At 37.3% G+C, this 14,302-nt stretch overlaps 2 protein-coding genes across 7 annotated transcripts in view; both read left to right on the forward strand.

Moving 5' to 3' along the window:
- Positions 1-11,877, forward strand: part of Gckiii (Germinal centre kinase III) — a 28,035-nt gene extending 16,158 nt beyond the window's left edge. For 3 of the 6 annotated variants that reach the window (XM_064122329.1, XM_064122328.1, XM_064122325.1), the window contains exons 2-6: positions 2,723-2,947; positions 5,775-5,940; positions 6,040-6,197; positions 8,080-9,179; positions 9,313-11,877. In XM_064122329.1, coding sequence (XP_063978399.1) covers positions 2,723-2,947; positions 5,775-5,940; positions 6,040-6,197; positions 8,080-9,179; positions 9,313-9,322 — 1,659 coding nt within the window. In that variant the 3' untranslated portion in view covers positions 9,323-11,877. Of the gene's footprint in view, positions 1-1,846; positions 1,868-2,722; positions 2,948-5,774; positions 5,941-6,039; positions 6,198-8,079; positions 9,180-9,312 lie in introns of those variants that run through there. The other 3 variants (XM_064122330.1, XM_064122327.1, XM_064122331.1) reach the window with 2 other exon arrangements.
- An 808-nt stretch (positions 11,878-12,685) lies between these two features.
- LOC135163137 (deoxyuridine 5'-triphosphate nucleotidohydrolase, mitochondrial) lies at positions 12,686-13,967 on the forward strand. Its single transcript, XM_064122356.1, has 3 exons — positions 12,686-12,919; positions 12,999-13,160; positions 13,679-13,967. Exons 1-3 carry the CDS (start codon positions 12,816-12,818, stop codon positions 13,854-13,856), a joined length of 444 nt encoding a protein of 147 aa, XP_063978426.1. The 5' UTR covers positions 12,686-12,815; the 3' UTR covers positions 13,857-13,967.
- Positions 13,968-14,302: the final 335 nt, after the last annotated feature.

The raw sequence follows: 14,302 nt of genomic DNA on the forward strand, positions 1-14,302 counted from the left end.
TAACAATACAATGGGCCCTCCGTACAAACGTGTAATTATTGAAATAGTGTGAATGGAAGAAAAAAGTTGTTCTTTTTATATTATGGATTTGTTTTTTTTTATGTGACCTTCAATATCTTGACGTGTGGTTAATGGGCCTATTAGAATGAAATGTACACTATGGTCATTGCACATTCAAAGTTTTTGAGTTTGCCTTTGAAAAAATGACAATTAGACACTGTGAAAAAATGGCAGATTACGCGACTAGTGCGGTAAAAAATGAAGAATGAGCCGCTGATGGGCCTTTCAGTTACAGAATTTTAACAATTATCTTATCCTATGGATTATTAAATGGATTATTAGGAAAAAAATTTCATACATTTGTTGGTTGGTGTTCATGATCATTGGGAGAGTTTACTTATAACCATAAATCATAAATAATCATGAATCTGATCATAAATAATGTGATCAGATTCTATAGGAATATATATGTCGCTAATCGAGACTGAGAATGACTACTTCGGAAAAGTATGATATTGAAAAAATAAAAACTTTTCTCAAGTGAATCGAGATTAGAAAAAATTTTTTTTGTTTTAGTGTAGTGTTCGGTGGTGACTCTGCATTAGACAGAAAAAGTTCTTAGACAAAAACATTTGACCTCCTGAATTAAGAGCAAAGTAATGGTACCTCTTATAACAAGTGTCACGGCCACACGTCTCGAACATTGCTTCTTTGTCAGCCAATGTCGCCTTCTGAACTTTAACAAGAGTTTTTTTTTTTTTCGACCCATATCGGGCGCCATTATTTCCCGATCTTGTGAGTATGGCAGTGCTGATGGGGAAATTATACTTCAAATGTTCGTGATTGAATGATTATCATACTCTTGATCTGACCCTTCAGATCACATTTTTTTAATCAAGAACATAAATCTCTCTATTATGAAGGGGGAGAATAAATCTTGAAATGGGGTCAAGTCTTAAGTTGAAAAAAATTATATTTTCCGTTCTTGTATTTGTAGGAGTTGAATTTATACGAGAGTAACTTGGAATTCTTAAAGATTCACAAACATTTGCAAGGCATGTACGAACTTACCTGGGGTAGTCAAGCACTTGCACGTTTTGAAAATGTTTGTAGACCCTTAGAAATTGTGACACTTCCAGATTTCGTTATTTGTCGTGTTATCTATTTTTCATGGTTTAAGATGCAATGACAAACTTTCATTAAATCACTGTTATTAGAAGTCGCTGATGGATAGGTTTCGTATTTCAAAGGCCCATATGCAATAGCCCCAAATGTCAATCAATAGCTCCCAATTATCGATTTCACATACATAAACTGAATATGGTTGAACCTGTGATGGATCTATAGTAAACCTTAAAAGATATTTGGATATTTTTCAGAGGTATCCAAATGCTTACAAATTTTCAAATTCATTACCAAATTTCCTGTGGAAATTTCCTGTGATTGTTCAGCTTGAAGAATCCAATTTTCTTGAATTTTTAAAATGAATGAGGCATTTTGTGAACGTTTTCCTTTGGCCTTAAATTTAAACTAACGACATCAAGAATTTAAACATTGAAAATGACACTGTGACTAAATATCACGAAATTTCTGATGGTTTATCATCGATAAAAGTCTCTCATCATATTTTCGATTCCATGGGCCTTAATCATATAACTCAGTGCTCGCATTGCACATTTCGTCGAACATTTCACTCGGAAAATACACACCATATGACGCTTGTCAATCTTCAATCTCGTCTGCCCCTTCTGGTCGAAGAAAGCAATGATAGAACCGTTGCAATACTCGAGGAAGCTCATAATACTCGGACTGTTGGACCATTCTTTCACTCATTTCTTCATGAGATTTATAGACTGGATTCCAAATGGTAAATTATACGATTCTTCATGTTAGGCGCTGCCATTGCGAGATATAATATTTACGAGGAATGACCCTTGGATGATATAACTCTCGTAATGTTTGGACAACGCGTTGATTAATCCTCGTGATGTCTGGTCTTCACGAGTTATGTCTGGTGATATTTGACGTTAGCCACATTTGATCTTAGCAATATATGACTCACATGAAGTGAAATAAATGTTTGCTTTCGGTCTTTGGAGTGGGAAAAGCGGAAAACGTACGAAAACTACGATGTGAAGTGCATTAAAAAATTAGCAGGATCATTGATTTAAAAAATTGACGATTAACAATAGCTGACCCTGACGGATCATCATTCAATTTTCGATTCACTGCCTGAAATATTCCCAGACGAAGAATAATACCTCGAGCTCAACAATTTTCTTCCCGTAGAGTTTTATTTTTTTGCTGAAAAAACAGTTAAATCGTCTTATGGGTGTGGGAAAATTCTTACCATAATGTCTGCCATTGTTCGACATATATTTTGTGAAATGAATTCAAAATAATTACGGTTAAATGTAGCCAGTGAAATTACCATAGAACTCGGCTTTCACTGGACGAAAGAAATTATTAAATTGTTTCAAGGTCTACATACCAGTTTTTAAAGAAAAATCTCTTCAGAATGACTCTTGTTGTATCCTCTGCTTCCACAGTTGTGCCTTAAACGAGCCAAGGCGAGCGGCATTGTTGGCAAACTCATTGATACTTTCGTAATAAACAATGGATACAAAAAGAAAAGTCGAGAATGAAAAAAAAATCCTGTAAACCCACATGGCAATCTTATGAATAATTCTTTTTATTTTCTTTTGTTTCTGGTTGGTCTCAGAAGGTAGATCCGGAGCTGATATTTACGAAGCAGGAGAGAATTGGAAAAGGCAGCTTTGGAGAGGTGTTCAAGGGGATTGACAACAGGACACAGCAGGTTGTTGCCATTAAAATCATTGATTTAGAAGAGGCTGAGGATGAGATCGAGGATATACAGCAGGAGATTATGGTACTGTCGCAGTGCGACAGCCCATATGTCACGAAATATTATGGATCGTATCTCAAGGTAATTTTAAGATATTTCTAATGACAAGGCGACTAGCTGAGTGGTGAGGTGCTTGAATAGGTTGAGTCATAGATTAAACACTTTAATTATGGAATTTTTCCGGAAGTGAGTAGATTTACGATAAAATGGAAAGGATCTTTTTGAAGGGGATCTCACTGAGTACGTGAAACATCTTCCATTTTATTCTAAAGTAGATAGTCCTTGGAATCATTGGATAATTAGGATAATAAATGTCATATGGACATTGCAACTAATTATCTCAGCTTGTAACCACCTATTCCACAGAAATCCATTCCCAAAATTCGTAATTCTCACATCAGAACTCGTGAACATTTATCTGTAATCTTTGGATCTTGGATCGAACTTGGATCTCTTTGACGATACATCCCCTTCTGACGTAATTGACTCTCGTAATTTTAATAATATAAATAGGTTAACAAATAGGACCTGATAATGATGATGAAACTCGGATTAAAAATAAATCAGTAAATCTATTGTCCTTGTCCGGACTGTTGCGCTCAAAAAGACAACGGTGTATTTTATTCCTGATGGATTATTAACACATGATATCGTTTGTATGATACAACAGACATGAACCCCCCTCCCTCCCGCGTAAATGCAGGTGAGATGGGTATTCACGGAGGGGCGAGAGGGGGGAGGGGGACTGGCCCATCCGTGATACTGGTAGATATAATTATAACGGTGTGCGACGGATGGCATGGTTACCTCCACCTCACTTCACCGGAGTCCTCACCACTCTCCACTCGACCCAACTTCTACGTAGACATTCCATTTTATTTACGTCCTTTTGCCTCGACTTGTTTCTCTCATCTTTATGGGGGATAAAAACATTAATGAATTAAAAAAAAAAATCATAATATATGTGCATTCCAATGGAGCCTGATATCCAGTGAATATTTCTCGAATCTGGATTTTTTATTCTGTCACCCGTTATTTTTTTACTTTGAAAACGTGACAATTAGCCATTGGCTATTTTTTATGAAAAGATCTGAGGTGCAGGTGGTTCTTCAGAGATTATGATAAAACTTGCATGATAAGGAATAGGATAATTTATGCTGAAGTTTTCCACCTTCAAAGTTTCAGGATAGGGAAATCAATATGAGGTATTCCAAATAGGGCACCAGCTGACAATCACCCCCTCGATAATTGATCTCGATTTTTTTTCTACTCGGGGGAGGGATAGAAAAATTATTTCTCTTGTTGGGAAATTTCCGTCCAGCAATTTGAATGGGTTATTCAGAAATTAAATAGACAATAGGCAATGAATGTAGATGTTATGGGGTGAAGTTTAATGGAGCTTAAGGGTATCCAAGTACTTTGGTTATTTTTCCACCACTAAAATAGTTTTATACTTTTGTAGCTGAACATCAGCGCTTTTATTCATTCCCCATTTGGCCGTAAGCTTATAAACCGTTTATAGCACGTTATTTAAACTTCACAAGCCTGGGTTTAAATCTCGATATTGAATAATTAGAGAATATCTCTTTTTAATTTGGAGAAAAAGGTATAACACTCACTTTGGAGGGTTGATTGATGGATAAATGGAAAAATTGTAATTTTTATCAAAATATTGCTTATTAGTTGGTAACTAATTGTCAAAAATTGATATCTTCTAACGATTTTAAATCAGTAATCAGGTTCCATAGATGAATGAACATTGAACCAATAACAAAATGGTTCGAGCCGACCTAGCCCAGTCTGAGGATGGGCCTCGCCCAATCAACGATAACCCCTTATTCTCTTCACACTCCACCAATGAAGCGTTGCCTGACCGTTTTTGTGACGTGATGACCGAAAAATTGGTCCCGAAAACGACGGACTTTTAATTGATGATTATAGAAGATCTGGCCAATATTTTCCCATAATTTACGTCGTTTAGTTATCCATATGTTATGAGGGATGTCTGACAAGGGTAATCGGGGAGAATTGAACTTCATGCAAGTTCTGTATTACATTGATAATCCAATTACTCTGAAGCCATACATGATCAACATCTCGATCACAGTCTCCGAGTTGACACTGTAAACTCTAATTTTATGTAAAATTTCAACCAAATCGTTTAAGCCTCTTTCGAATATACGCCGAGTATCTGAAGCATAATTTTTCCTCGAATGTCTCAAGAACTATTGACCCGATTGGAATTTCCTTCACACTGAAATATTCACGGGGATAAAGCTATTCATGAGAAGGAGAAGCTGATCACCTTCCTATGACACGTGCGGAGTTATCGTTTTTTTACCTTTTTTTTGCAAAATAATAGATGCACGCTGGAGGAGTAGAAAAATTATTGAAATTACTTATTAGTATTCTAACGACCTTTGGTTATGATTATTTGAATGGTGGAACTATCGAAGTGAAATGACCTATAAAAACCCTTAAAGTTCAATCAGATCTGAGTAGAAATAAAAATTGTGGAATTCATGAGTCGTTTTGGTTCGTCTGAGTTCATCTTCAGGGAGGTGTTCCTCGGGGCACTCAGAATTTCCAAAGAGATGGCGATTTTTTTCAGGTTTTATCTTATGCTACTCTTGAAAAATCCCCCCTGAGACACCTCTTGTCCCTTCAGCCTCGACGATATCCAAGGAAACTTACCTCCACTTGCAATCAGCTTACCTCATTCCCCCAATTTCATCAAATATTGACCAAAAATACTTCATCGATTCAGGTCATATCGTCCTCAGTCGAATGATTCCAATCAGTACAAAACTACGGGAAAGATTGCAGATCCATTAGTGGACTCCTTTAATTTTCTTTTATCTTATTACATTTATTTAAATGATATTTACGGTTCTTCTTTCAATTCCAGGGCACCAAACTATGGATCATCATGGAGTACTTGGGCGGCGGTTCCGCTTTGGATCTCATGAAGGCCGGAAGCTTTGAGGAAATGCATATCGCCGTTATTTTGCGCGAAGTACTCAAAGGCCTTGATTATCTCCACAGCGAAAGGAAATTACATCGAGACATTAAAGGTAGAATATTCAAATGAATAGCTAGGTGTTAAACTCACTGGGAGTGTTGAGGAGATTATTTACCCGTGGCCTTTCTATCGGGGCATTTTTTTTTTCTAGCTGCAAATGTACTCCTGAGCGAAATGGGAGATGTGAAATTGGCGGACTTTGGGGTCGCTGGACAACTCACAAACACAACGAGTAAGAGGAATACTTTCGTGGGAACTCCGTTTTGGATGGCACCAGAAGTCATCAAACAATCGGCCTATGATTCTAAAGTAAATATACCAATATTTTATAATATATTTGATATTTTACGGGATATTTAAACATCTCTCACACTTGGGATTGAACGATAGTGTGCGATCAAACCTTTTCAATCATCAAATTTGTCTATTAAGTTGCGCAAGAACAATTTAGAAAAAATCATTACTTGTGACCAATTTCGTAGATGAAGATTCATTCCCTGGGGGAATTTAAAACTAGCAGACGCTTATGATTCTTGAATTCTTGGTGGAATGGGTTTTTTATAATCAAAATGTCATGTAATATTCATGGAAATGACTATCAAGGTGGATTTTCTTTCTCTGTCTCAATGGAGGGAAATAATTGTTTTCTTTCTGAATTTTTTTTAAAGAGGATTTTAGACCAAGGATATTAACTCGTCTGTCAGGAATGATTTGTTGTGATTTTCGCAGATGAATATTCATACTTCAAGAGAGTTCTAGTGTAGCAGCCATTTTCCTCATTTAAATTCTAGGGAGAATATTGAGTTTACTACGACTTTCTTGAAGTATTCATAGCCATGAATGAATACTTTATGAGAAGTGAAATGAAAAAAAGTAGATTTGCCATGATCCTAATTCTCTGCTGAAATTGGAGAGTAATTTAAACTGTTGTCGATACATGTCCGGCGAAGTGAGATTGAAACTGAAAAACTGTACCATAAAATATTTCCTTGTGAAAACAATCTATCGTGTTTCACTTTGAGACAAATCGTTGAATTTTGTTTGCTTTTAATTGCTTACAATAATGAGTGAATATGTAACCAAACATAATTTTTCTTCACAGTCTGATACAGAAATTTCGTCAATTTTAATTTCCCGACCCGAATGAAGGAAGTTATTTTTTACCTTCATGTCCCCTATAATAAGTCACATTTTATGTGAATGCACTCGCAAAATTCGGATGAACGATGACCTAATTCCTGAAACATCGATGTCCATGAACGACTATTTAATTAGAATGTAGTGACACGAATCAAGTTTAATTTTGAAATCAACGTTTTAACTTTGTGTCTCACTTCAATGTAAATTGAAAAAAAAACTCATCTTTTTTCTAGTCTTTTTATGAGTCCTTCAATTTAAATATTCATTTCCATTTGATTTCCGGAGGTAGGACGCTCATCTGATTCAATGCTCACAGAAAATGTTGAGTGTACTGAGAATAATTGTAATGAATTTAAAATAATTTTATTATTTAGACAAAAAAAACTTTATTTAAAAGAAAAAGAATCTCTTGTTTCTTCTGCTCTACTCTAAATTTCTGAATTACATTGCAAGATTCGTGGCAAATTACAAGCTGGTGACCCAATTTGTCAATTTAATTAAATTTATATATGGCGAATATCAATCTTTACATTGAAATTGATTTTCTGTAGACACAACCTTCAGAACGGAGCAGAAGAAATTCCTCCTCGCTTTTATCGGTTCGCTGCTTTCTTGAATGAATTTCCTGTGAATAGTACCCTCTCAGTGGTTCATTTTATAGACTGTCAATGGAAAATTTTGCATAGCTGATCCAATTGCTGAACTACTGACGATGCAAATATCTCAATATTTGATTAATGCTGTCGAATCACTCAGTCAATATTTGATATATTATCGCACTCAAGATTGTCCGCATCAAAATCCTTCGTCATCAAGTTTTTCTCAGTTTGTTGGGGCGTTATTCACATGAATGATCATTTAGAATTGGTCCGAATTTTATATATTTGGAGGAGCCCCACCCTCTCATCGGGCAGCCCTAAAGATTTGGTCATCGTCAGTTATTGAATTCTTGAAATAACTTGCGTGATACTTCAACCTACATATTGATGAATGACCTCTCATTAATTTTACAATGTAAATACCCAAATTGAAACTTTTTATTTAATTTCAGGCAGACATTTGGTCGCTGGGCATAACCGCGATAGAGCTCGCTAAGGGTGAGCCTCCAAACAGCGAACTCCATCCAATGCGAGTTTTGTTTTTGATTCCCAAGAACAATCCTCCACAATTAACCGGAAATTACACTAAACAATTTAAAGAATTTGTCGAAGCCTGCCTCAACAAAGATCCGGAAAACCGTCCCACAGCTAAAGAGCTCCTAAAGTTCCAATTCATTCGCAAAGCGAAGAAGAACTCGTATTTAATCGACCTGATCGACCGTTACAAAAAATGGAAGTCCCAGAGAAGCGAAGAGTCCGAGACTGAGAGTGAGAATTCCGACTCTGAGGACTCGAAACAAGACAGCGATCTGGATGAACCCTGGATAATGACCGTGAAAGGCCCTCACGGTGGTAAAACTCCAATGATGCCCGTATTGCCCCCAATGGATGATCAGCCAACTTTGAGCAATTCATTGAGCAATAATACCCCCAATCATAGTACAGAGAAGGCCCACGCTAATGGTGGAACAACTTCACCCCCTCAGGATCCATTAGAATCCCCAATGTTTTACTATAAAAATGAGTCGACAAATTCAATACGTGAAACTCTACCTAGAGATGATAATACACCGTCCCAACAGAATCCCCTGCAGAGTCCAATTCAAAAACCCGCTGTTTGGTGTGAGAGGAGTGAGGATCGTCAGTTTAGGGACTATAGACAGCAGAAGAAGCCCCAGGTCCGTGAAAATAATACACCTAAGGCTCGAAGAAGCAAACCCGATGTGCCTGTTGTGCCAATGGAGGACAAACAGCGGCCAAGGAGCTCACAGGAGCCCAAACATGCTCGCAGTCCTACTCTTAATTCACTTCTGTTTCCACTTCTTTCGGAACTTCAACGCAAGTATCAATATTCGACGAGGGACAATAATGGAGAGGGCACTGGGGGACGAGCTGGTGGAGCTGTCGAGGAGTTGAGGAGTGCATTCGAATTAGCTGAACGCACCTCACCCGGAATTAATGAGGCACTGATTAGGGAAGTTCTCAAGGCCTTACTCCCAGCTAATCATTCGGATAGTAGGTTGTCACTGATTATGGAGAAGATTACGTTGAGGTGAGAGATCAATTTTTGAAATATTCTCAGTAGACAACTTGCACTGGAGTTTTACTTTTTTAGAACTTCAACAGTGAAAGTTTCTCTAATGAGAGTTTACTATTTTCAAATGATTTTTTTTTTCATTTCACAGGGATACGTAGGAGAAGGTTTGGACAAAAGTCCGTAAACGACTGTGGATTGAAAGCACCTTGACATTATAAATGGATTCTTGTCTTTCGATTCGAACTCCAGCCAACCGGGATATTTCCAAACCCACCACAAGTGTACTTGTGCTTCGACGAATTCACGAGAGCAATCGTGTGCCAGCGGTCTATCCGAATTCCTGCCTATATTTAAAAAATATCCGAAAACCGAAAAAAATACAAAGCTGCAAAAAACGTAAAAAATTGACAAAGTTGTGATGAAAAAAAATAATGCCTCGGTCTGTGCAGTTATGCGTTCGTTTAAAATAATGCCAGGTTCTCCATTATATTCTCTTCACTTTAATTCTTTTCTTTGGTTATTTTTTGCCCTCGTTAATGGGTGAGAGGAAAAGTTTTAGGAGCGTTTATCACGTTACGTTCAAACTTAAGCAACGACCGAGGCTGTTATAGAGAAAAACGAGGCAAAAATCCAGGCATCATTGTACACTGGAAATGAAAAGCCATGTAAATATGTATGTAGCTCGATAAGATATACTTATTGTTATGGTCGGCAGTGTTCCGACCGGTTTCCCCCTTCCCTTGTTCTTCATGCGAGTTCCGACGTGTAGGGGAGTTTTGTTCAAAACTAGAAAAAGAGAAAAAAAGCGTTCAACAAAATTTTAGCGTTAAAAACGTCGGAAGAGTCGTTTTTTTCCCTTTCTCCCCAAGTTATTGACTTTTTACTAGTGTTAACTAATGATTTTTTGTTTAATTTTTTTTTTGTTTTATTCTCTGGTTTTTCGCATTTTCCTTTGAGAGTTAATGAAGAATTATTAACGAGTTCATTGTTTGAATTTGCGTAGATAAAGGTGGGATTTTAAGTGAAAGAGTGAAAAGGAATGGAAGTGAGGGAAAAGCTGAAGGGACTCGTCGATATCTGTGCTCTTAAAAAGTTTCTTGATGGTTTCTCATGACTTCAATTATTATCAGAAGAATTTTAGAATACAATGAAATATGCATTGAAGTATGAGATCATTAAGTAGTGAGTTACATTGAAAATAAGTGGAATTTTCAAAGAAAATTGTCGAGATATCGTTTTTTTAATAACGAACTCGTCGTTCAATGAAAAATATCTTGAGTTTTTCCGCAAGTCCAGCAGTTTCCGCGATATTGGCAAAATAATCCTTGAGAAACTGTTCTAGATTCTAGGTCCATCTCTTTTCGCTACTTTACTGCTGAAATGAAAGTAGGAAATATTAAACCAGAATTTGAAAGGGTGAGAGCGTAGAAAAATGTCCCGGGGACATGACATAACTGTGAGTTTTATCAGTACCACGTGTAGTATTCTGTAATGAGTCTAGTAGATGGATAATTAATATTTTTGGGAGGTAGAGAGATATTTTTGCGCTTAGAGAGGATAATTAAATGAAAAATTCATGAAAATGTAGATAATCGAAGGAAGTTATCATCAATTATTTTACTATCTATCATTCCTACTATCTTATTTAGTAATCACGAGGAACAACCCACTTCATTACTCCAATTATGCGCGGTTCTTTAACAGCCCTAGGAGAGTACTTTAAAATTTCTAACATTTCCTCTACCCTCTCACCCTCATTACGTTTCGGCTTGTCCTCTTCCACATCTACTTGTTAAAAAGAATTTCATCTAGAAAACAAAATGAAAAGGATTTTCAAGTGAAATGTTCGAAGCAAATCAACTATAAAATGGATTGTACTTCATACTACCCGGAATATCTCAGACAGGAGATATTTGAAAGAAGAATTTTTGTAGCTGACAGAATTCTCTTTAGAAAATGCTTTCTGATAATTTTTTCCAATACGACTAACGATCCAGATGATACGGTAATTTATTGCAAAAAATGCGAAGCAATATGCAGGTTTAATAATTATACTATTGTTTTAAGAGCAAAAATTTCAGGAAAAGACGTCAAAAGGCGCTGCATGCAGCATACAAAATCCTTATAAAAAAAAATTCTGACATTTTTCTCTAAGTCCACTTGTCCTCCCAACATTTGCGAAAACATCTGCATAAAATTTTGTTATTCATCTCCATACACAATTTCACTACTTAATTCCATTTTCTCCGAATATCCTGATTAATTTCCTCTTTGTTCCTCGTAAGTGGCCATTACTATTTATTATTTTCCATGAACATGTCAATGTTCATACGAAGTACTGTGGAAAATAAATGAATTAAATCTCTTGCATATTGAAGCCCATCGAATAACCAACAATTGTAATTCAGTCAGATTTAAAAATCAAGAAGTGAGAATGAGAGTGTGAGAAAAGCTGTAAAAAAAGAGATAGAGACTAACGTGGTAGTAATAATGAAGAACGAAAAAATGGAGTAGGTTTGCAATTTATGTATATATTGTATTTTGCAATCTACGGCTGCGTTGGAATGTATTATATATGGTTAAAGGGGTTCATTCATAGAAGATTCCAGTGGGAAAAAAACATGTATGATTAGGTATTCCGTTTGGACAGGCATGTACAAATCTTAAAAGAAAATGAGAAAACGAAAATAATAAATCTGTATTGATTATATTACACGGTAATTATCCCTTTTGCCCCACGATTATGGAGTGGCTGCAACCGTAAAATTTCGTAACGGTGGCGTATGAGCTGCGATGGTGAACGTGCCAAAACAGGGCCCAGATTTGGGATCAGACCGTTTTTCGTTCAGATCTTTGGAAATATCATAGCTAGGGCAATTTGGCTGGCGGCATTGGATTCGTGAGACGATTTTCAATTTTTCTAGGGCTCCAGAAATATTCTAAAATCGATTTTTTCATTTTTCGCGTTTCTCTCGGCTCCTAGGCCTCCTAGAGCAAAAAGGGCCCGGATTTGGGATCGCAGCGTTTTTCGTCTATATCTTTGGAAAGATCATAGCTAGAGCAATTTGGCTGGCTCCATTGGATTCGTGAGACGATTTCCGATTTTTCTAGGGCTCCAGGAATATTCTAAAATCGATTTTCTCTTTTTTCGCGTTTTTCTCGGCTCTTAGGCCTCTTAGAACAAAAAGACCGCCAGTCCATTTAAGCACCTTCTCCGTGGTAATGCCTTACCGACAGGCACGTACACCATCGTAGTCCATGCGTTCGACGCATGGCGCCTCTTACGGCCGGGGTCAATACTAACCTGCGTGTGAGCCTCCATTTTAGTCTATATGCTGTGTCAAAGCCCTGAACAAGTACCTCGTAACGCCGTCCCTTCCCAGGGTAGTGTATGTGTTCCGCATGTGGCGCACAGACTCCGCTACTGACAAATATCCTCTCACATGTAGGTTCTGGCTGCGGAGCACAGAGGTCACCAGTCACCTTATCCGACTCCAAGCCGCGCAAATGCTCTATCACTATCCGCAACAATTCTCCCGCGCTTTTAGTCTCCCCACAACCTCCATTGTTGATTTCTAAAATTTTGCATCTTCCATCGACTCTAGCTATTGAATTCTGATAACTGAAGTGTCAATATTCTCATCATTGATAATGCCAGTCATTCCATCAACGGTACTCAAGTTCGCGAAACTCTCGGAGAAGGCCTTTGCACCTGTCAGAGGGTCTACTCAGTCTGCTGGATACGACTTGAGGAGGTGAGCAGCATGAGAATCATCTATTCCATCGTCTGTTTCTGTTCATCGTTTACGTTTTGCTTATTCTTTCTCCTTGTAGTGCTTATGAATATGTTGTTCCTGCACGAGGAAAGGAACTCGTCAAGACTGATCTGCAGATTGAAGTTCCTGAGGGAACCTATGGAAGAGTAGCTCCTCGTTCAGGACTTGCTTGGAAGAATCACATTGACGTCGGTGCTGGCGTCATTGATGCTGATTACAGGTGACACTGCAGAATGCAGCAGAAGTGATATTTTTGTCTTCTTCTCTGACTGTTAGTCAGAAATCAATATCTATGGGTCTCAGTTTAAACTCTTGTCAAGGGAGAAATTCTATTCTTTTAAATAGTTAGTTAATAATAATTGAGGCTAATCCATAGACATGCGTCATTTTCCGGACGCCCTCAATTTCCAGAGGTCATTCATGTAATGATTCAAAGCTCTGACAAAGTTCCAATCATTATCTCGGGTCTAGTTCTATTTTTCTAACGTACAATATTTTCTGACCGTTGTGATTATAGTATGATTTATTGTCTACAGATATATGTATATGATATATATATCCCGGAAGTACATGGAATATGTTGGAGACCCTAGAAATTATAATTGTCTGATAAGAAAAAATAGAGAGAGAACCAAATATATTTTTATTGATTCATGTAATCAGTTAGACATTTTCTGTTTTTAAATTCAATTTACTGCCTTATGTCAATGTACGCTACACGAAGATTTCCGTTTGCAGAGGAAATGTTGGAGTTGTCCTGTTTAATCACAGTGACTCAGACTTCAAGATCGCCCCCGGTGATCGAGTGGCTCAGCTGATCTGCGAGAGAATAGCTTACCCTGATCTCATGGAAGTGAAAACTCTTGATTCAACGGAAAGGGGAGCGGGAGGATTCGGGTCCACAGGCATCAACTAATTTCCATCATCAAACTGGTACAAAAAAGATGAGACAGCCTCACACTTACCTGTAGACAGTATTTTGCTGCCTCCAACATTCACCATATTAAATAATTAATTTTCTAATAAATCCGAAGCGTTTGAATTATTAATTGAGCAAGTGCAACTGGATGGGAATGTATTACTTCATGTGGACGAAATTCGTTTTCGGCTGAAAATTACCACGTACAGGTTTCTGCTATTATAGTACTTGAGGAGATATATGGAGCAAGACATCTTCCTTTCAGATAATTGTTCATCCAAATTTTGCCTGAAAGAATTTCATTAAGAGAGAAAATCCATCTGTCAGTTCCAAGGCAGGGCTCAGTCAGCTGTTATTTTGGTAGGAAAAGTTATCTACTAAACCAGAACTCAGTAGTCCTATTAAATTCTCATTTCTCCCCTATTCTACCAATTTATCGACAA

Source organism: Diachasmimorpha longicaudata, chromosome 5, assembly GCF_034640455.1.
Source record: "Diachasmimorpha longicaudata isolate KC_UGA_2023 chromosome 5, iyDiaLong2, whole genome shotgun sequence".
NCBI classification, from domain to species: domain Eukaryota; kingdom Metazoa; phylum Arthropoda; class Insecta; order Hymenoptera; family Braconidae; genus Diachasmimorpha; species Diachasmimorpha longicaudata.

Excerpts from the sequence above, each read along its gene's own strand:
- LOC135163137 (XM_064122356.1), top strand. The coding sequence starts at position 12,816 with ATGCCAGTCATTCCATCAACGGTACTCAAGTTCGCGAAACTCTCGGAG. Across the intron at positions 12,920-12,998 it reads GCTGGATACGACTTGAGGAG|TGCTTATGAATATGTTGTTC; the intron begins GTGAGCAGCATG and ends TTCTCCTTGTAG. Across the intron at positions 13,161-13,678 it reads GTCATTGATGCTGATTACAG|AGGAAATGTTGGAGTTGTCC; the intron begins GTGACACTGCAG and ends TTCCGTTTGCAG.